Source organism: Apostichopus japonicus, chromosome 16 (genome assembly GCF_037975245.1).
Source record: "Apostichopus japonicus isolate 1M-3 chromosome 16, ASM3797524v1, whole genome shotgun sequence".
Classification (NCBI taxonomy): domain Eukaryota; kingdom Metazoa; phylum Echinodermata; class Holothuroidea; order Aspidochirotida; family Stichopodidae; genus Apostichopus; species Apostichopus japonicus.
The window spans coordinates 3,878,425-3,900,882 of record NC_092576.1 but is presented as its reverse complement, the minus strand read 5'-3'; the positions used below and the strand labels follow the sequence as shown (position 1 = coordinate 3,900,882).

The 22,458-nt window shown below is 36.1% G+C and overlaps 1 protein-coding gene and 1 long non-coding RNA gene across 4 annotated transcripts; one reads left to right on the top strand and one right to left on the bottom strand.

The window, feature by feature from the left end:
• Nucleotides 1-2,506: 2,506 nt before the first annotated feature.
• Nucleotides 2,507-9,029, bottom strand: LOC139983554 (uncharacterized). 3 transcript variants are annotated; one of them, XR_011798735.1, is made up of 4 exons: nucleotides 8,477-9,029; nucleotides 5,954-6,131; nucleotides 4,951-5,036; nucleotides 2,507-3,526 (listed from the first exon to the last, which is right to left on the bottom strand). It is a non-coding gene; the product is annotated as an uncharacterized lncRNA (long non-coding RNA). The 3 variants fall into 3 exon arrangements; XR_011798733.1 differs by having other exon boundaries at nucleotides 5,963-6,131; nucleotides 8,477-9,026; XR_011798734.1 differs by lacking the exon at nucleotides 8,477-9,029 and adding an exon at nucleotides 7,487-7,743 and having other exon boundaries at nucleotides 5,963-6,131.
• A 2,554-nt stretch (nucleotides 9,030-11,583) lies between these two features.
• On the top strand, nucleotides 11,584-20,975 carry LOC139983112 (uncharacterized). Its single transcript, XM_071996474.1, has 2 exons — nucleotides 11,584-20,048; nucleotides 20,124-20,975. The coding sequence occupies exon 1, from the start codon at nucleotides 12,008-12,010 to the stop codon at nucleotides 13,139-13,141; it is 1,134 nt and encodes a 377-aa protein (XP_071852575.1). The 5' UTR covers nucleotides 11,584-12,007; the 3' UTR covers nucleotides 13,142-20,048; nucleotides 20,124-20,975.
• Nucleotides 20,976-22,458: the final 1,483 nt, after the last annotated feature.

The following is a 22,458-nucleotide window of genomic DNA, read 5'->3' as shown; positions in this document are numbered from 1 at the left end:
CGACGAGTTGACTCAGATAATTCTGTCATGTGAACAATGGGTGTAGCTTTTGGTCAAAGTCCACCACCAGTCGGCCACCAGATAAGTAAAATCAACATACAATACACCGTTAATTTATAATCAGATAAACCGTACCTACATTAGCTAAGTGAACCTATTATATGTAAATACCGTGATACTTTAAACATATCACGCTCTTAACTCATGATCAGTTAGTGCATCGAGACAATGCCATTACACACGTTACAACAAGCTATACAGAAAAGGGGTCTTACCTAGAAGAGGTGAACTTTTGATAAATGGAGGGTGCTTAGATGCAAAATGGTTATAGATTTTACCGTTTCTGTTCTTCAAACTAAGTTTGGTTAGTGTAGATATGCGGCAAACACATAGACATACATGTAAGGTATTTATGTAAGCTAAATTAGCACTTTTTTTGTAATATACTATCTGAGTCGTCCATTGACTTTATCCTAGGGGCTTAAACCAAAGAAGTATTGCGTTGTTGCATTCCTGCATACAGGTTTGAAGAGAGGTGTGGGAAACTTCCACGTCTGTGATAATGGACCAATACCCTATTGTGATTTGCCTTTACGTATACTGTCATTGTATAAGCACTGTGTCAGAGCTGGTTGCGTTCACAGTGTATAGAGTTTGTCGTTACACAAATAAACAAGATTATTAAAATATATAATTGTGTAAAATTGTCACATAGCTTACATTATTAAATATCGTAACTTAAGGCCTCATACTTTCATGGTATATCCACTAACATGTAGATGGTCGTTACTGTCATGACCTGGTAGCTTTTTTTCATTTTTTGGCGAGAATGAAATATGTGAAGCATAACATTTTGCTCGAACCAATCCTAGGCTTACATCAAGTAACTCATCCTTCCATATTACTCTCTTGCTCTTGTTTCCTCATTTTCCTCGGTCAACAGCCATTCTTGTGTTTCATGTTAATTTTCGATCCCTGCAGGATATCCTATTTTTCATTTCTAATTCAAATTTAATTAATTCTTTCAGATCGAGAACTGAGGCCAGTGTAATTTGGCGTCCATATCTCACTGGGCAAACTGGATTAGTTTATCGCATGATGTCGCTGTATAAACTAACTAACATAGCCATATGGATTACATAAATGTATTACAATATGATTCTCGGGAAGTAAAATGGCATAATTACACATCATCATAAATGGGCTTTAAATCAGGAAAGAGAACACGTGACTCCCCGCCTTTTCATAAATGTGACAGTAAGGCCTTACCACCCCCCCCCCCTCCTGCTGAGACGCCGTACCATTTGCAATCCGGAGCTCTTAATGGCTGATCATTAAGAAACCGTCCTCCCCTCTCTTGTAAGCGATTTCATCTTTGTATCCCCAACTTACTACTACTACTTACTGCCCATTATGCCTCTTGGCACATAGGGCAGCAACAAAAGTCTTCCACTCCTTCCGATCCTGGGCTAATTTTTGTATGGAACCCCATGTGTGGTTCAGGTCTTTAATCTCCCCTTGCACAGTTCTTCGCCAAGTGTTTTTAGGACGTCCCCTCTTTCTTTTGCCTTCTGGTGTCCAGTGGAGGGCTGTTCGTGTGATGTCATCCATGCTCTTTCTCATTACATGTCCGATCCATCTCCACCTTCTTCTCATGATGATGTTCTCCATGCTGTCTTGATGGCATTGGGCATATATAGTGCTTCGTTTGAAATGGTGTTTGGCCAGAAAATGCGACATATTCTTCTTAGACTCTTTGAGTGGAAGACTGACAGCTTATTGAGGTCGACTTTCGTCATTCTCCAGCATTCCGAGCCGTACAGAAGAGTGGAAAGGACGCAGCTCTGGTACAATTTTAGCTTGGCCTTGGTGCTGTACTGCTGTGATCTCCATATATTATTGAGCATTCTGAATGCATTTCTGGCTTTATTAAGACGGTTCTTAATGTCTTTGCCTGCACCTCCATCGTGTCTGACAGTGCTGCCCAGGTAAGTGAACTCCTCAGTAATAGGTACACTGTTAATCTAAGTTAGTCAAATTGACTAATTAAAATTAGTCCTGCACAGTGCTTCGTACGCCTAATTAAAATTAGTCAAATGACTAACCAGCAAAGATTAGTCGTATGACTAATTAGCTAAACTAGTCAAGTGACTAATATATCGTAGTCATATGACCATTCATTTAGTCTGGTGACTTCCAAAATTAGTCCTGCACAGCACTTGACCTGTTATTCATTAGTCATTAGACTAATGCGCCATCCATCACGATTTTGATTTCACTTTAGCGGATGTTTTTGGCCTCCAGTTTGTGTGGAGATCTTCGTGTGCATAAAATCTGTAAGTTTCACTCAGGGTTCCTGCTGGCTGTTGCTAATACAATCCGACCCCCTCCCCCCCCCCCTCCCAGAAAAAAAAAAACAAATTGGGCAATCTTGTGGGGTAAATGAAGGAAATCCTATTGCAAGGTTGAAAAGGTATGTTTGAATAAGAAATACAGAAATCATGGCTTTATTTTACCAGACTCATTTATTGCTATAACATATCTTGAAAAGCATACATGAAAAGCCTCAATAGGAGTGTTACAGCTAGAATGGGGTGATATTTCTCCCATGGTTCAATCATTAAAAAAAACTTTGTCAGATTAAGCCAATATTTTCAGAGAACTGTTTCAAGGGATGCATATATTTTAAACAAGTTGGTCCCACCCAAATGGCTGTCCCAATCACCAAATTGTGTCAGAGGATTGAAAATACAATATATATATTGATATAAAAATTATACAGCAGTATGTCCACTCATAGATAATGGACAAATACATTTTAATAAGAACTGAAAAGTCAAAGTTCTATTAAAAACATGTCATGTCATGACTCAAATCCTTGCTTTAAAATGTACTGCTACACAACAAGTGTGAAGTTGACCAGAAAATACTGTATGATTTTCTGGATGAAGACCATGGTCTTCTTACAAACAGTGGGATAAGCCAAGTTGAAAACATAGTATGATGCTATGTATGCTGACAGAGCTGAAATCAACCAACTGCTAGAGCCAACTTCTTCCCCATCAAATATTGTAAAGTGGGTTTATTCTGCACAAGTGGGACCATTTCCCTTGATGTAGAGGGCTAAATATTTAAATCTTATTATGAATTTCATTTTAAGTATCAACTAGTTAAAAAGTATGATAATTTCGTTTTAACAGCAGACAAACGACAACAGTCAGAGGTCTATTCTTGTTTTTACACCTAGAGGTTTTGATTAACCCTCTCCAACACACTTAGAATGGAAAGGTCTAACTTAAAATTGTCATTAATGCTTAAGATGATTTTCTGAATGAATACCATGGTCTTCTTTCAAATAGTGGGGTAAGCTAAGTCGAAAACGTAAAACGATGCAATGTATGAAGACAAATCCGAAATCAGCAGACTGCAAGATCCAACTTCTTCCCCATCAACAAATATTGTAAAGCAGGTTGATTCTCCATAAGTGGCACCATTTCCCCTGATGTAGAGGCTTGGGGTCTTCATTCTATAAGCAAGAAAATACACCATAATATTTTACATGGTATGGTATGGTACAGGTGATTATTGGTATCAATGTGGCTTTTAGTCACCCTACTTGAACCTGAAATAATTTGGCTTTCTACACCACTTTTTTAAATTCCCATTCAAGTGTGATTTTAAGCAAAATGGCTGTTGTCTAGCTGCATGCAGTTTCACGACAAGTAAAATAAATCCCAACCAATCAAGCTGCATTTAAGTTTGGAAAATTTGTTTTCTCTGTTAAAAATTAGTTCTAACACTAACCCTGGACAATTCAAAAGTAACAATAAAATCACAAAACAATCTGCCAAAACCATACACTCCACACATATATTGATAAGAGAATTATAATACTAATGTGCTTAGATTATGAACAGTTTTACAGGTCATATTTTTTGCACAACTGTTCCTTATGCGTCAAAGGTATGATCACATGGCCTACATTTTCAGAGACCAACTCTTCACCTTCAGTTAGTGCCAACTGTTGTTTCCAAATACCATGAAAAAACATTTGCTTTCAAGATGAAATTCAAACTGGCTATTAATTTTGGTTTAACACCCATCACATTACTTCTCATGAGATTTACAAGCGTTTTGTAGGAAATTCATTGCTGTCCCTGTCCACTCATGAAAATTAATCTGAACAAATTAAAATGGCAAATGTTTATACCAATGCCACCATGCTAAGTTTAAATGGAATTGACCATATATATCACTAATAAAAACATTAGGAGCTATCTACAGATCATAAAGGCATCCACATATATTCTTTTGGTAAAAGAATGTACAAAGAGGGACGCCTACATGGGAATAGGGCAGGGGACAAATCCCCACAAAAGGGGCACTTTGTGTTGAAAAAGGGCACACAATGGCGAATACAACAAGAACCTCATGCAGTTCCCCAGCACCCCACCCCACTGAATGGCGGACTTAACATGGCTGGCAGAAGTTTCCCCCACACTACATGCCCTTGATCCTAGAGACTTGTTTTTCAAAATTTCGATTTTTTGGTACTTGACCCTTTTTTGGCTTTTGAGGTTACATCAGAATTTCAAGCAAACTTTGTTGGATTTTATGCCAATTTTGTCTAATTTTCATTCATATTTTGTCAAAAAACTGCCATTGTTCCCAAGTGAAATATATATATATATATATATATATCCAACACTGTAAAGGGGAACTTTTCCCCCTTTGTCCGGACTGCCCTTGTGTGGTGGAGGGCAGTATTCAATATCCCCCCCCCCAATAAAAAAGTGTCATTTTCTGAAAAAAGATTAGCTCTTTCGAATGACACCAACAGTCCTGTAACGTAGCGAACTGGTAAAGTCTAGTTTTAATTTTTTGAAAAGTGCACTTGCAAATCAATTATGACAAGATCCCATGGGACTTGAAGGGTTAATATGTCCTTACACTTTCATCAGCAAATATCAGGAAGCTTTTTATTTTCTCCTTCAACAGCAATGGAATACCAAGCACAGCAGCAACAGCAGTGGCATCTGTTGACAAAATAAATAAGAATTATAATTAGATGTGTACAATGACAATGATACCCACATAAAGTCGGTTACTTCTCTTATACATTGAAATTTTAATGTTTCTGAATAACGCTTCGTCTTTATTGTTCTGCAGCACCTTGTGTTCTTGTTAAATCGGACAAACCTCAGGATAGCCGCTTCGTGGACTTCATACGAATTCATAACATGGCTCCTTCTCACCAGGACTTTATTGCAATTCATAACAATGTAACTATTATAAACCTTGTCAGAGCTCTGCTGATATAACCTGTACAAAATGACAGCAAAATAATCTCCCTTCATTGATCAGGATTCCTTTTTAGTACTGACCCGGGAAGCACCACACAAGCAATCATAAACATGTGTGTCATAAACATGACAGGCAAAATGTCTGCTTCAATTATTTAGGATCCACTATTTGATGCTTGCTTTCGTGCTGATGAACCCATCTGAGTGAAATTGCATGGTACTGTTGAAAACAAGTACTAGTTGTACTGACAAAAATGGTACCCGATAATACAGTGTTTTCACAGAAATACTTGGGTTCCCAAAAAAAGATAAATAAGCAACATACTTTACTTTGTCTTCAGAACTATGTGATATAGTGTATGTGTAATACATGCTATCACCAGTTACACTATTTCATAAGTATAGCCACTGATGGTACTTCGGTCCTTTCATTTTTGTGGTATCGTACCTTGCTTGAACTGGTAATTACCAATATTTTTTCAAATACTGGTTTACTGTGCAACATTACATCTAAGGTTAAGTCCCTCCTCTAATTCCATGTTACCTGAATCTTTAAACCATTCCCGACTTGGGCTCTATTAAATCAAAGAGATAAGTCATTCAACACTTCCTCACTGAATATTAATAAATAACCAAATAATGGAATGTACCCTTCTTACTCTGCTCATCTCGTTGCCCTTGCATCTCATCAACTGCCCAGGAAAAGACCTCATCCTTTCTCTTCATCGACTGGCACACCTTAAGTAGTACAGATTTTCCATACTTCATAAGACCTTCCTACAACCATGGAGCTATAAACAAATCATGGATGCCCTCTTCTTTGCTTACCTGTTGGAAATAAATATACAGAAATATCAATTTCAGGGTTTGACAAATAAACCTACTTGCACACCATTCACTGATATTTACATTATTGGTTGTGAGGGAAAAAATCCAGTTGAATATAAAGGTTACTTCTAGTGGGTGTTAGTGCAGGAGCAGCTAAAATTTCAATATTTCTGGGGTGTCACAGGCTGAGTGCTAAATTGCCAATGCTGTTCAGTCATGTAATTTCTTCTTATTTGAAGCCATTACATCATTGACATTTCCCCACAATATCATGAAGGCAGAAACAGTCATTACTGTGGCATGATTTGGCACTCAACATGATCACACCCAACAGCATTCTGAAAAATCACTAACAAATTCAAATTTATCAGGAAGTGTTTAGGAATTCTTCACTCTTGACATCACTAGAGATCTTAATTGGCATAAAAAGTGCAATTGCCAAAAAAAGAATAAAGAGCATAGTTGACCCAAAAAAGTATAATACTTTAAAAGAATTTAAATTTTGGATAACAAATATAGGGCTCAGTACGGTTTCTGCCTAGTAGGAACAACCTGCCATTGACCGTAGTGCCCTTGATTTTCAAATGTGTTAATGGGATTGATGAATTCACTTTTTGTTTCTTACATACACCAACAGAATGAGACTAATCCAAATATCGATGGATACAATTCGCATAGGTTAATTGAATTTCACTCGAAACTAGAAATCTGGCATTTTTTAATGAAATATAGTCCAATTTTATCTCCCTCTAAACATTAATACAATTGCCTTATACTCTAAAATCCGCCACTACCAAATGTCCGAGAGTCAATACTATATATAATTCTTGCAAATCTTCCTCGTTATCAAACCTCATAAGTAAAATTTCTTAGTCACTTATCAATGATTGTGACAATGGGCTACTCGAAAGTCTGATAAAAACAGCACATAAGTATAGCCTTTACCTGCGCCTTGTACATTGTTAGCCTTGTTCAACGAGTGGTACGCAACTACAATTGAAAATGGGAATTAGCCATTTGCATTAAAAATATGCCTCCAAAAACTACAGAAAACCCATGTTGACATACCAAAAGTCAAACTAAACAATTAAGCTACGCCACACATATATGCTAACTACAAAGACCATTGGCCGTAACGTTAATATCTGCATAATAGTAGTACAGCCCTCTAAACCATGGATAATTTTAGTGCCAGCCTACTGCGTCACAGGTTCAGCGAATAAACATATGGTTAGGCTTGATTTCCCCCATTGACTTAGTGTGTTGTTAGGCTGCCATAGGGTTAGAGATATAAGTGACTATTCGGTGAAAATTTTATGCAAGCTTATTTGCGAAACAGTTTCAGTTCAATTCACCACATCGTATTGCAGTGTATGAAGCAGAGGACCTTCAAGCTGCTGTATAGCTCAGCCCCGGTATGATCATGACACGTGTACTGGACAAACTTTTCCAGAAACGTTATTGTCATACACCCTTTCGAGAAAACTTGACCAAATGCTGTAAACCCCCAATCCAGTGATACATGATATGAAAAGGGATGTTTACTATCTAGCTGGCTAAAAAAATGTACAGATCCGCCGGAGTGCGAAAATTGCCCTACAGCAAACCGATTTTTTTCCACCTAGCTAGAGAGTGTAGGTCCTGTTCTCCATAAGTAGGATTATAGCCTTCATGTATGTTTAGGCTCTGGTTCACGCTAATGTGCACGTATACACAAGTTAGATTGTGATTTGGTTTCAGTTTTTTTAGATTTTTAAATCTCAAACATTCAGGAAAATTGTCCTTGCAAAACACGATTCTTGTACAATTGCAAATAAAACACGATTAAGGACGGATATATTAATGCAAGTAACACTTTTATTCACAAATAGTTACGTTTTAAGCATGTTTTTTTATGTGAAATTAGTGCCGGTCGGAAGCAGTGTTTTTCATCCGGAGTGGTGGGCGAAAATCGGGCCCGCCCAGTGCCGACCACCGTAGTTATAACGCTGTTCACCGTTACTTTCAGCCTGACAATTTCATCGATTTGAACAGTAAATAAGCTAAGCCCTACTCAGGTTAACATTTAATGGTTCTGAGAATGAACTTTACAAAAATAAACAAAGATAAATTTTTGTGCACATCATAGCCTATTGAATCACGTTAGGCCTATGAGTATGAGGTATCCTGCACATATCATGCATATGGCATAACGTTAGGCTAGAACGACGAACGTTCGTTGTTGCTAAGCAGAACTAAAACTGGTAATTTACTTGTCATCAATTTAACTATCTATTCTAAAAATACTAAATAAAGAATAACTTGCAATTAAATCACAATTTAGTAAAGTTATAAGATACACCCACCTTGCGATTGCAGACATTTCTCGGCTCCAGAATTTCTTACTGCAGTATCAAATATGGCGTCGGAATCATCGAGAGCTAGAGGCCTGGCGCCTGCAGAGTGCGCACTCGCGGCTACGTATATCTGACGTCATTTGTGAATTCTAAATTAGTCAAATGACTAAGACGTTTTAGTACAGGTGCTGGAATATCGCCTTAACCTAATTAAGTTTTTGCTATAAGTAATTATCAATTTCCCAAAAAAATTTGTGGAAATTTTTCTTATGACGTCTTAGAGTTTACACTTAACCGAAAATTGTTATATAGCATATCCATTATTCCTTGGGTTTTTAATTATTGGTGATTTTATAAACAATTTTTTAATATTCATCCAAATTGTGGCGCGGAAGTTGTTTGTAAGTAAATAACAAAAAACCTTGAAGACCAAAAATAACAAATAAAGCTTTGAAATCAAATTTCGTGATTCCCAATTGACTAATTATGCTTCGTCACTATTTTGGACAATGACTAACTTTCATTGGTCTTTAGCCATTTTAATTAGTCATATGACTGATGAAATTAGTCAAACATTCTGACTAATGCAAAATTAGTCATTTGACCATTTTGGCATGTGTATATGACTAATTAAAATTTACAGTGTAGGTCTTCCCCGTTTGCTTGTATTGGTAAAGGGTCTGAGATGTTCAGGGTCATCACCTCTGTTTTCTTTTGGCTGATGTTCAAGCCAATTTGCTGGGCAAAAACACTGAGTCTGGATGTTTTTTCTTGCATATGCTGATGGGTGTGTGAAAGTAGAGCAAGATCATCTGCAAAGTCGAGGTCCTCAAGTGTAGAAAAGAGGGTCCATCTTATGCCTCTTTTTTGGCATTCAGTTGTATCCCCAACAGACAGTTATAATTGTTTACCCCGCTCTGAGCATTTTTTTAAAGAGAATATGCCACGGCTTTCTGGTAAGGAGTAGAAGAACTGCCCAGCCGCATTTTGCCCATCTGAAGTAGGCCCAAACTGTTGGGATCCATAGAAATTCCTTTCATGTATATTTACCTCCCCAACACCCTCATCCACCCCCTACCACCCCCAGACCGCTTTGAGAAATAATTGTAGTCGCATGGGATTATAATATATATTACATAATGACAGTGGCGGAAGTAAATTCCTAATCCCACTGCTCACAATAAGTTCACATGGCTCACAATAACACAATACGTGACGTCACTGCTGAAAGTAAACTGATAATTCCACTGCTCACAATAAGCTCACATGGCTCATGATAAGACAATACGTGACGTCACTGGTACAAGGAAATTGTAGATAAACTGATTAATTCATGGAATCGTATATGCTTTGGTGTTGGACACGTCACGTTTGGACGATCAACTAGTTTGGTGCACGCTATTAGACCGAAAACAAGAACTGGAAATGAATTTGGTTAGAGACAACGAGAGTTCGTAGCAAGAAAATTGAAATGTCTCCCTCTAATTTTCAGAAGAGCGCATTGCCACACCCGATGTGTCACGACTCATCATTTAATGTTATCTCATCATAATAAGTAAGAAATCAACAATAAGATAACATTAATTTCATCGATATTATGTATATTATATTACACTGATGTTATCAATCTATTTATACCATCAGCCGTTGAATGAACTAGTAACTGTGTTATTGTAATATCATATTGATTTGTATCATATGCTAATATCATTGATTCCTCATTCATATAATAATTACAATTATACTGTATACTAACAATGATGTTTATTGGGTGCATGGCAATAACATTGAACCTACTAATAATGCTTCTCCCGCTGATAAACTATTAGAGTTGTTTCTCACCATGACATGTTTGTCTGTACATTGAGTTATCACGTAATAGCTTCTCATGGTCAATAGCACAATATTATTTATACAATAACTAAACGAGTCACACCCTCTGTGTGTAGGTGAATGCTCCAGACAGATGCACTTGTCACAGTTATATATATGGGGTTAGAAATAATTTCTAGTATCCGTTAAATCACTAATAAGGATAACTTAGCATATATCATACTATACTGTATGTTCTCAATTCTTCTACGACAATTGTCGAGCGTGGAAGTTTCTTTAAAGATTCTCATGCTTTCGAGATGTGTGTATCGTCACAAGGAAGTATCACATCATAGTTTCGTATTATTCAAACTTTTCATCGTCAATGGCAATATTTGTGGATGATGTATTATGACACAGTTACCACTATTGGGAAAGTTATGGTATATTGGCCTGCATACATTGTCACATAGAAGATATGCAGGTATTGGCCTGCACACCTTGTTACATAGAAGATATGCAGGTAGGCCTGCACACCTTGTCACATAGAAGATATGCAGGTATAGGCCTGCACACCTTGTCACATAGAAGATATGCAGGTAGGCCTGTACACCTTGTCACATAGAAGATATATGCAGGTAGCTAGGCCTGCACACCTTTTCACGTCCGTCCACGCTGACCACACACCCAACTCACCCCATCCCCGCCCGTCCACTCTGCATTCTCACCCTTAATAAACTCCGAGACTATTTAACCCTATTTGTTAGACACCTTTGACCTATTTTGGATGATCCCAAAGATCACATTCATTAATTATTAGTTCCTGTTTTATTCAAGGGTCAAACAGTTTGAAATTAATTTCTCCTAAACTGTGAAGTACAACACGCCGCGTACTTTACAAGCAGCATAAACAATCCCATATTTAATTTCGCTGTTTCATTCTACCATTCATAATAACTAGGGTACTTCTCTTTCTCCCTCTCCCTCTCTCCACCCCTACCTCTCTCTGTATGTTTACTATCTTTTTAATCTTATCCTTTCCTCGCCTTCTTTTTCACCTAACTCGTAATGGGAATGACTGGAATTTACTTTAGTATTTTGATAAACGCAATTTAAAACCTTTTCATTTTAACAGTCATATTTGGTCAGGTATTAATAATAAGAAAAGCAAACCTGAGGTACTTAACAGCTAAAGTTTACTAATAACTACAGAGTGAAGGTCACTCCTGCGTCGATAGTGTCAAATTTTGCATCCTCGTCTATCTTGCTTATTACAATTAGTGCTAAAACAAACGACACAACTTAACATAATGAAGACAGTTAGTCTTGCTATTGATATATCTTCTAGATTATTCCCTCTGGAGTTTTACCATTGATTCCACAGGTCACTCATATCTAACTAGATCGTAAAGCTTCCGCCTCTAAAACTGACTTTTTCACCCTTTCCCTATACGTTGTTGCGCTGAATGTTAATGCTATTTTGAATATCCTGTTGGTGGTTTGTTCTTAGCTCGGTAGCGAAATCATCTATACCTTATATAGTGTAAGGATTTTACATGCGAGATTAGCTGGTTCTCCCTCAACGACATACACACACACATAACATCTTTATCGTTGTTTCTTATACACATGTTTATTCGTAAAGGAAGTTTCAGTTGGAAATGGTAATAGTTTTATGTCCGATTAAAGTATGCTCTAATGGGATTTGACTTGTTATAATCGAGAGATATGTCTAATCGGCCATACAGTAGAACGAGCGGTACACAGGAAGTTAGAAAACAAACAGACTCTGTCTCGTTTAATGAGGTTGGTAATGATGACGACTTCGACTTTGACGACGACGACAGGCTCGGTTACGGCGTCGGCGGTAGTAGCAGCGGCGGTGACGGAAGATCAAGGGGAGGAATTAGGGAAAGAAGCTCCTCTGATATGACGAGAGTCTTAAAAGTACCGCTCATAAACGAGTCTGTGAAATTTCCCAGTGCTCCGTTAGTAGCCTCTGAGATTATGGGCGAGGAAGGAGGTAGTAGTAGTAGTAGAAACAAAATGGAAACGTCGACGGATGCAATCTTAGACTACCGTTCGAGGGAGAAACAAATGAGAGAAAACGACGCGAGGTTAGGTGTCTACTGCTCGCCGAGATTTTATCGTAAGAAGAACTATGCTTTATCTGCAGGAGGTAATGATTCATACGAGGAAGCTGTGCAGAAGTTTGACAACGCTATGGACGACTCTCCGACCGATAGTAACGGGTCGTCGGCGAGAAGCGAACTATCTAAAAGATCATACCAAGAAAATATACGCAAGAAACGGCCGCTCTCTCTAGTTGGAATAGACAGCCGTAGGAGGTACAGAGAGGGCGGTAAACCACAGCCGGCTGATGGAATATCTAACTTAGGTAGTTCTTGTTGTAACCTTAGAACATCATTAAACGATAGGGACCATCGGCAACGTAGTCCAACATCGAAAGGTGCCCGCGGACAAAGTAACCTCTCTCCGTTCGCGGAGAAGACACCCGCTTTCCAGCTTAGCCGTAGCTGTAGTGATCTAAGGGACGGTGGCTCCCCTCTGCATCCTACCATTCAAGAGCTACGCTGCCCTAGTCACGTATCCCTACAGTCTATACGTGTCTCCAGCCCATCTGAGTCTAGAATAAGTTTGCTATCTGATCTAGAGATTTATGAGAGGGCCCATCACTACCCACGACACGCGGACTCTCCTCCGCTATATCCCGAGGTCGGATGTCCTCAGTTGTCCTCCACCGCACTTGTCCAACAATGGCTCGCGAGACAAGAGATGTTTGGCTATCATAGACAAAATTCTGGGTCGTTGAAGCAAAGGACAAAGCCTCAACCAAGATAAAATCATTTGTAATCGACTTAGGAAATGTCTTTGAGGATTCGACTAAGTTGGACATTTAGAGAATTTTCATCTTGATATTCGTTTATTTGACGTGTTGGACACTTACCTTAATCAGCAGTTTAAATTATTTAAAGTGTCATAACTAGCTCTCTTCTATATAGAATGTTCGATCTGAAAGCATCCATAGAAGACAACTGCTCCTTGTTATTTTTACTCGGTACCTACAATGTTGACCTCTATCTTGATACCTTCCAATACAATGTTCTCATCATTCGAGGTCTTGTGATTATTTGAGAGAATTCAACTCTCGGGATTAATATTACTTGGAATTTATTGGAAATGTGTAATACCGGACAAACTTTCACACTAAACTAAATTAACTCTAACATTTTAAAGATCGGGTTTCGTGATCTAACTCGGTGAATACAACCTGTAATCTACTGGAGAATACTTGAGGTACGTGTGTTTATCAAGTGAATGTTATCTTTCTTCAGTAAATTAGTATGCGCAGCTTTGATTTATGGTCGATCTCAGAAGTATCTTGGTGACGTATGATTCATAAACTCGGAAACAAGAGAACTGCTCCATCGAAGAAAATGTATTAGTAGCCTGCATTTGAGACATTGATCCTACCGGGGCGACACGGATAATCGGAGAGGAAAGAAGCATAACGTAGACCCTGGAATTGACCATAAATCAACCCTTTAAATGGTTAGGATTGGGTTTACGTGTCTAGTAATACATTGAAACCAGATATAATATACAGCTACAATTAGTGCTACTATTATTGTTGTCGTCGTATGCATTGTACTCACTGCGCTTGTTTTTCTGATTCAAAGTGTTCACGTTTAGGATGTTCTGTTTATCAATTTAAATTATGCATTTTCAATGTGACCACAATGACGAAGACCCTTGTATGCACAATGATTAAAAATTTCAAGAAATATTGATTTAAACGGTTGTCTATTAATAGTCGAGGATATTGCAGTGATGATACAATATTGTTGTGAATTTGGACGGTATACATACCTTTAATGTTCAAATTAACTTTACATGCAATTTAACCTTTAACCTTACTCACGCCTGTGTGAGTTTCGCTACTTAAATTACGTAACCATATTCGTTCCATCATGTCCACCCATTATGTATCTAATTTCCGAAGAGAACGTAAAGACATTCTGCCTATAGCTTCGTAAAATCTTTCAATTGTAAGTCACCTAATAGCTTGTAATATGCCTGACGCTGTCATGACAAACCAGCCAGCCAATGCATAGTGTATGACACAGTGCTATTGTGGCATAGTACACACAATTATCAACAATAGCATAACATTATCGTTATAACCTTGTGCTATGTATAACACAACGTGTGAAAAAACATAATTTTTCATTATGTATATCACAGAGTCTGTAATACAGATGATTTACAATATTATATTTACATTATAAAGTGTATTCCATTGAAAAGATATAAATCATAGCATATACGTAACTGTTGAACTTCATATTAATGATTCTGTCGTATAGTGTTACTTCAACCAGGTGCAATGACACTTCACGACCAATACTTGTCTACAAAGAACTTTATAACCAGATCTATATATTAGGGAGAATTTTAAGCCTGAATCTGATGTTGGACTTTAGTAAGATTTCTCAAGCCGGTTATAAACCTAATTACGAAATAGAATTGCAGCAAAACAAATTATATAGTTATATTGCTGCGCTGATATGATCACGTGGCTGGGGGATTTTACCTTGGAAACACAATTAGCTGTTTGAAAATATCTTTATATATTTGAAATATTATTTTATCAGAGACGTCAACCTGTTATTTTTAATAACTTATTTGTTTTTTCCAAAATTATTACAATATAATTTTATCTTATTTGGTTATGGGAGAATTGAAGTTATAGCCATTTTACAGAATGGTAATTGTGTTACAGTATATATTGTATTATGTTTAGTATATATTTGGTGATATTTTGAAGAATGGATTTTCTTATATCACACTCCCTTTGAACGATGCTGGTTCCTTTTTGACGTCACCATATATTGCTGACCAAGCTTAATCATTTCCGTTGGAAACACTGTATAAATTACCGTATTTGTTAATCCAACATAAGACCACGCTGGCAGTTATATTGCAAATACTCTGATGCAAGCGAGTGAGGGTAATGAGTCTGTTAATGGCAATCTCGCAGCTGAATTAATGTTGGAATTTATCAAGTGTAAAGAAGATGTGATTGAACAACAGCGGTTTAATCGACGCGTTAAATTACAAGTAATGAGAATCACTTAGTGTGTAATTATTTAAATCTGTAGGGATTAGGAATGCAGTTATACTTAAAGGGGTTGTTTGTCTAAACGGTTGGACATACATGTCCTGCATTCATTTCCGTGTGTATATATAAGATTCCGTAAGTAAATGCATCGAACGTTTTAACTTCATTATAGTTAATCTTTCTGAATAGCTTGAATTGACTGATCGTTTTCACCGTTCTTCCGACGTATGTAAATTATAATCTGATTCAGGCCGTGAGATTTGTCGTGAGTGCTTAATAAACGTTTTGTATTGCCATCTACGCATGCGTCAAGTTAAGCCGTAGTTGAGACAAGGAGGTTAAACCAGTCCTATATCTTTTCAAACTTATGATGCTTATAAAATCCCTTCATATTTCTTTTATATATAATAAACCTACAGTAGAAAGTCACTTACAAAGGTCAAAATGTCGATACATCAACTCAAATATGACGAGACATGAAAACTAATAAATATAATAATTTTTTGGGAAAACAAGAGTCGTAAAGTGATTCTAGTTATTAGTTGTCTCTCTCATTAAAAACATACAAAGTCATACAACAGTACATAATTGGAGACAGATGGTGCGTGGTAATATGACCGAAGCTTCTCGAATAATTATATAACTCTCGAGATTAACCCAGTAAAGTATTCATTAAAACCAGTTGTCAGTTGTTTAGACTCCTAACCAGTTATTTGCTGAAAACAGCCTTTGGGTAATGAATTCGTCAGTAATTTTTGCACAGTAACATCTGCTGACAGGTCTAACATTATGTTACGGTGTTATAACACACTTTAGTTTATATACTTACTCGGTTGTCTCTCATTCACAGTATAAACTGATCAAGCCATGTACATTGGGTGCACAGTAGCATCTACAGACATGTCTAACATATGTTACGGTGTTATAACATACTTCAGTTTATACTGATTAACGGTTGTCTCTTATTCACAGTACAAACTGATCAAGCCATGTACATTGGGTACACAATAGCATCTGCTGACATGTCCAACATATGTTACGGTGTTATAACATACTTCAATTCATACTGATTAACGGTTGTCTCTCATTCACAGTATACAAACTGATCAAGCCATGTACATTGGGTGCACAGTAGCATCTTCTGACATGTCTAACATATGTTACGGCTTTATAACACACTTCAGTTTATACTGATTAACGGTTGTCTCTTATTCACAGTACAAACTGATCAAGCCATGTACATTGGGTACACAATAGCATCTGCTGACATGTCCAACATATGTTACGGTGTTATAACATACTTCAATTCATACTGATTAACGGTTGTCTCTCATTCACAGTATACAAACTGATCAAGCCATGTACATTGGGTGCACAGTAGCATCTTCTGACATGTCTAACATATGTTACGGTTTTATAACACACTTCAGTTTATACTGATTAACGGTTGTCTTTGCAGTACTAACTGATCAAGCCATGTTCATTAGGTGTTAGATTTCAAGATTGATAGAGGTACCATCCATGTCAAACTCCCTGTGAATTGTTTAATGTTCATATTCTCAACATGTTGTAATATATTAGTCATGAAAGACTAATGACAGACCAAGGTCGCTTAAGTATAATGTGTACGTGAATTTCTAAAATATTTCGACATTGCTTTACGTTACATCCAAGCAAGGTTTAATTCCCTTGATGTATCTCTTTACTCAATCTATCAATTAATTAATCGACATAAGTAATAACGTCAGGTGAGGTCTGAAAATCAAAAGCTAATTGAGTTTGTTTCGTATTCACACTGACAAATGTCTTTTCATGATATGCCTATAGCGTGTAGCGAGTAGTAAATAAAGTATAGATATTCAAACACTGACTTTATCTAACCTTTAAATATAGCTGGAAATCGTTGTAATCTGTTTTCGATAAGTATGGCAATCACGTTTCTCATTCAATATGGATACATTCCGAAAAAAACCCGAAGAGATTTAACTTGATATGTTCGGCAATCTTGACTTAACATCCCAGATCAAAGTACTTCTCAAGTGATGTTTGCCCTAAAGGTATCCTTCCAAAGTATTTATTTATTTATTCCTTCCAAAGTTGTTATTCATTTATTTAATTAAATATCATCCAGAAACAAACAACGTATTGTTTAAACGCTCAGTCTCTAACAAAAAAAACAAGTTTCTTACCGATTTAATATAAACGAAATGATAAATAAATCAAGTACATTTTAATCAAACTATAGCTATAAAATCGGAGTGTTATGGAACTCTGTTAATGTTTTGCGTTTATTATAGTTCTTATAGTTTTTTTCCTTGCATGCAGGCTAAGGGATTCTACATTTATTTACAAGACATAACATTATTTCAGTATTCGATGTTGTTCTAGATATGCCAACCCATTTAATCCCGTCTGTAGGGTCACTGGAGTAATATAAGATAAGCAAGCATGTTCAAGATTGGTGCGTGACTGGTTAGATGAAAGAAACGTTCACTGACAATCACAAATTTAAAAACGTCAAGGAAGGAACTATTATAAATACCAAATTTGTAACTGTCGGTTTGAAACTTGTCCTCGAAACAATATCGCTGGGAGAATAATCAAAATGTTTTATCCCATATTTCTGTCTAAAGTGTTTTGTAATAACGTTTATATACTTTTCATATGCTATACCATAGTTCACCGGAAAAAGATGACTGGTTTTATCAAGTGTTTTTACTTTTACGACACCACCTTGAAATATTTCATACACGCATTTGCGAATAGATCATTATCCACAAGCATAATTAAACTCGTAAATAATCACTGCACAAGACATTCAGCACTCTTAATGTGACTTCTGCCTGTTTTGTCAATGTTGATTAATGTTCTTATTACCCACAGACAACATACTACATTGAAATGTCTGGAATGACTTTGAGCGTAAAAAATTTCGAAATGGTTTAATTCCACAGGGAAAAGTCGTTTTTCACGAAAAAGTAAAAGTATAGAAAAAAAATATAGGTTTTACAATTTACATTACGATTTATTATGATAATTTAAATACCACTTGCTGGTTGATTTCTGTTATGAACTCGCTTGATTAACCACAACGAGGTATGGAATCTTATATGTATAGTGTATATATCACATAGAAAATACGTACCCTGAACAGGTATGCGTGCAGTTGTGCACTGAGACCGTGACATATATTAGGTTTAGTTAGCGTTATAACGCAACAGTATTGTTAAATGTCACACGTCATGACACTGTATGGAGTATAACATCACGCTTATGATGATGATTTTCATCATATAATAGATTTACATAACTCGATGCAAATTTAATGACTCGCATTATTTAAATACAATTGATAATATAATGATACTATTTTGTATGTATTAAATGACAACTTTAATGAAAAATAATTCATTTAAATAATGTAACGTTCAAGTTAGAATACTTATGGTGTATGTCAAGTGCGTTGCAACCTCACGCATGCGACAGTTTTAGTGTCAAAAAACAACCGACAAAAATAAGTAATTGTTTTTTATGATAATTTACATCCGTTCGTATCAAATTATCTGGATGAAAGTAAACTTTATGTTATAATTGGTTTCCGATGATTTAGACAACTATACTTTGAAATTACGATCTGAATATTTTTTGGTAAAATGTGGTGTATTTCTTTTAACAAATTTCTTGATTTCCCAAGTCGAAGGGTTTCTCTTTACAGATGTTTGTAAAAAAAGAGAATTTGTGATGTGAATTTCAATATCTGTATTTGTAGTTGTGTTTTTGATCCTTTCAATGATCCCACGAAAAATGATTTACCGTTGTTGTGTTCATGACTATCCGAGGGTATGGTAGGACTTGTTTTACTTTTAATCGTTAGCACAAATACCATTGAAAACTATAACATTATATATTGATAAAAGTACAGTAACGTTATACCAGTATCATCAGCGTATAAACGCGTGCCATGACGAAACAGGATTCTGAACCGTCCACAATGTTATTCGTATTAAAACGTTTAGCGTAGCATATTAAGGATTGTGATACCGTTAAAAAAACAACTTGAGAAGACGCATCCTTCAAAAGACGTTGTTAATAATTTACTACGTTAAAGGTAAACGTCTTGACATGCGTTTTATGTCAACGTACCAAATATAATTCATATTTTGAGAAAGTCACTTTATTGTCCATACTTATTACGTTAAAGGTAAACGACTTGACAAGCGTTTTAAGTCAACGTACCAAATATAGTTCATGTTTTAAGAAAGTCACGTTTTAAGTCAACGTACCAAATATAGTGCATGTGTTTAAGGAAGTCACCTTATTGTCCACACTTACTACGTTAAAGGTAAACGACTTCACAAGCGTTTTAAGTCAACGTATAAAATATAGTTCATGTTTTAATGAAGTCACTTTATTGTCCATACTTACGTTTTATATATATACCACCTGTGATAGATAACTATGACCATTTGAAACTATTTTTTTCTGTGTTGCATGTAATGTCATGCATAAGAATATATAACAAATTTTTAAAAGGTAACCGACTTGACAAGTGTTGTAAGTCAACGTACCAAATATAGTTCATTTTTTAAGAAAGTCACCTTATTGTCCAAACTTACTACGTTAAAGGTAAACGACATTACAAGCGTTTTAAGTCAATGTTTTAAGAAAGTCACTTTATTGTCCACACTTACTACGTTCAAGGTAAACGACTTGACAAGCGTTTTAAGTCAACGTACCAAATATAGTTCATGTTTTGGGTAAGTCACTTTATTGTTCATACTTACTACGTTAATAGGTAAACGACTTGACAAGCATTTTAATTCAACGTACCAATTATAGTTCATGTTTTAAGAAAATCACTTTATTGTCCACACTTACTACGTTCAAGGTAAAGGACTTGACAAGCGTTTTAAGTCAGCGTATTAAATATAGTTCATGTTTTAATGAAGTCACTTTATTGTCCATACTTACGTTTTATATATATATATATATATCACCTGGGATAGATCATTTAAAAAAAAAAAAACACGAAAATTTGAAAATATTTTTTCTTAGTGTTGCATGAAACGTCATGCATAAGAGTATATAACAAATTATTAAAGAGAAAGAAAGTAACAATAAATCGTTGAAATATTAAACTTGATTTATTTTGTTCGATTCATCATTGCATGTATACATATGACGATCAAATTTAGCCAAGAATATATATTTATGAAATAACAAGTGAAAGTTTTGTTAGCAGGAATGAAACATGAGAAACTTTGTATTTGGTCAAAAATGTTACAGAGACAACTGATATAATCAGTTATGGTTACTATGACGACTATATCGCGTAACTAGTACGTTGTCAGATTTAACTCTGCATATATATGCAACTGATATAATTCATGCGTACGCAAGAACAACGAGTGCATGTGCTTATTAGGATAGTAGTTTATATACTGTACACAGTGTATGTAGTCCTTTGGGCCTAGCTTTTAGGTTCTTGATGGCCTATATAAAATGAGTTCCGTTCCATGTTAGTGTATCAGCCCCAAGATAGGCCTTTATCTGACTTTTAATTACACACGTTCAAATTTTCAATTTGTATAAGAGTTTATATTTGTCATGGAGAATAATGTCCATATACGTCCGAGCGCGTTTTAGTCTCCTTGGTGATTGGGATAGATTATCCAGAATATTCTTCCCTTTAGAATTATTGTTAATCTCAGTGATTTTTGAGAACCTGTGTGGATTCGCATTCTGATTCATAAATGAAAGAACATATCCCACTTTTATTAGCTGAACTATTCTATTATTTCTTGTAATCTTTTAAGTCATATTCTTGTATCACGGCCTGTAATGCAAAATCAATCTATACTCTGTTCACGGTGTCCACCATGCTACGTTTGTACCTCATTCTATGTCAATCTAAGAACTAACTGTACAGATCGATGATGTATGGTTACATTTCCTAGTGTCCATTGCAAACTACATTCACTAATATCCGTGACTTCAAATTTGAAATGATCTCAAACAATTCTTCGGGCTGTTGAGGAGACGTTGTTTATACCATGCATGATGAATTCATAGGTTCATGCATAGGTTCAGCATATTATTTACTTCGGCATGGATTTTACACAGCATTATAACGTGAACTGCTACCAACTCAGCACTAAGTAGCAACATGTAAAATACCATGGTTTGTTACTAATAAGCACATTTGCAATGAAATGCCAGTAAAAATCCGCGATTCTAATAAAACAAATTCTGGCAGTACCGAATGCAATGTCTGGCTACTGTGAAGTTCAAGAACAACGTAGGACCATGAAAAGGGTAACACCCCCCCTCCCCTCCCCTCCCCCGCTCGTTAATTTGATGGCTCCTTTAAAATGTATGTTAGTGTGTAGGTTGTTGGTATTTACTAATATTATCTCTATGATTATTTTAGTATAAAAGACGTGATGTTATGTTTTTTGAGTACCGCTGGTAAATGGTTATCATACCAATAACCATGGTTACGTATTGCTGACAATATCGCTCACAGATATACGCAAAGGCATGCGCAACCATACTTTTAAAATACCCCAGCACCATTCCTATATAAAAACCGCAAAGCCAATGTATAAAGCGAGCTCATCTAATCTAGATGAACAGGAAGTTATAAAGGGACGATCGATAGATAAAACCTTCTCCTTCAGAAATATTTTATTATATTTTATTCAGCAGTTTAACGATTTGACTTCCAACAAGGGAATACCTCGCTATCGAATTTCACTGGTGGTTATTGACGCAAGCAATCTCATTTCGGTATAAAGTTTGACTTATGTAGAGACGGAAAAACAAGTCAATTTTGCATAATCCTAGCTGGGTAGAGACAAATTAGAAGCTACCAGCTATGAACTGGAAATAAAATATCATTTATTTTTGTCAAGAAATATATTTTTGTGCAAATGAAGTATGAAATTGTTTAGATGTCTATGTCATAACAACGGGATCCTGATACATACCTTATGACGTGATTGACTTTATTGCTTTTCTTCCAAAAGATTATGAA

Bases quoted from the DNA above. Each gene is read 5' to 3' on its own strand.
- LOC139983112 (XM_071996474.1), top strand. From the start codon at position 12,008: ATGTCTAATCGGCCATACAGTAGAACGAGCGGTACACAGGAAGTTAGA.